The following is a 1,144-nucleotide window of genomic DNA, read 5'->3' on the forward strand; positions in this document are numbered from 1 at the left end:
GCTCTTGCCTGTTGAACGACCTCTAAGCAGCATTGCGGCTAGGCGGAGCGCCGTAGCCCAACCAACGGTATACAAGTAAGTTACGTGGTTGTTGTATGACTGGTGATTACTAAACGAGGGGGCAAAGTTCTCTCGTTCATGGATATTTACATCCTGACTCGAAAGCTGGTCACAAGGTGGCAAGCCACGACGGATGAAATTGATTGCAGACTCCTCCATGATGCTTGGCCTTTCTATTTTCTCGAGCCAAGCTCCGTTTTGCTACGCCTTTAAGTCGAATTCATGCCTCATTGCTTTTTTGATTGTTCTCCCTCTAGGCCAGCAGGTCGACCAGTCGTAGCTGAGGAACACCACAAGCAGGAACATGACCTGCAGATAAATGTACATGTGCTAGCTGGTACATGTGAACTAACAAAGAGTTGTCTGTACGATGGCTCATTGCTGGAAAAAAATTGAGGATAATTTACTCCATGAGAACCTACCGAAGACTTCAAACATAATTGTGCCCGAGCAGGGCACGCTTGGTGGCTTCTCCAGCGCAAAAGCCAACGTGTGCGTTTCGCCGCTTGGGACTGCAACAACGCCGCCACATACATGCAGGTTCAGTATTCCCCCTAGAGTTCCACTTGTGCAAAATTTGATGCTAAAGACCCCCAATTAGCGATTGTACAAAGGCTAAGAAAACGCTCCGGGGAGAGTTGTCACAAAGCTGAATCAAGTGGTCACCTTTTGTGCTACACTCACTGCCATTTTTTTCCATATCGGCCAGCAGCAACACGAGCGTTTCCTCTGTCACGGCAGCTACGTCGCGTCTATACTGCATGCATACAAATGGGACGTCACAAAACAGGGTTATATGGCACGGCAACGAAACCAGATACTGTCCAGGCACACGAGCAGTTGCAGGGTGGGGAAGGGGTTGCTTAGCGGACATGAAGGTGGGTTGCACCACGCCAAAGAGTCAAGGCCTTTTTGAACTGAGCAAATCCGCTCTCGTTTGTGCCTTCCTGTACGCATGCACACGCATCCCTGTTACATTTGTAATTTCAGTTAAATGCTTGCCCTCTCACATCGGCAACTGTGAGGAAGGCGCCTGGGGGAAGGCATACAAAGCGCATTGCGTGCCAAGCTACTTACCACTTCA

At 49.4% G+C, this 1,144-nt stretch overlaps 1 protein-coding gene across 1 annotated transcript in view; it reads right to left on the reverse strand.

The window, feature by feature from the left end:
* Positions 1-287: 287 nt before the first annotated feature.
* The window catches only part of EMH_0088400 (uncharacterized protein), a gene marked incomplete at both ends in the record, with an annotated part of 1,992 nt that continues 1,135 nt past the window's right edge, over positions 288-1,144 (reverse strand). The window contains 4 exons of the mRNA XM_013501294.1: positions 288-340; positions 483-572; positions 745-817; positions 1,071-1,093. Of these exons, the coding sequence (XP_013356748.1) occupies positions 288-340; positions 483-572; positions 745-817; positions 1,071-1,093 (239 nt within the window). The remainder of the gene's footprint in view (positions 341-482; positions 573-744; positions 818-1,070; positions 1,094-1,144) is intronic.

The sequence above is a fragment of the Eimeria mitis genome, genomic scaffold, assembly GCF_000499745.2.
Source record: "Eimeria mitis Houghton genomic scaffold, Emh_scaff6641, whole genome shotgun sequence".
In the NCBI taxonomy this organism is placed as follows: domain Eukaryota; phylum Apicomplexa; class Conoidasida; order Eucoccidiorida; family Eimeriidae; genus Eimeria; species Eimeria mitis.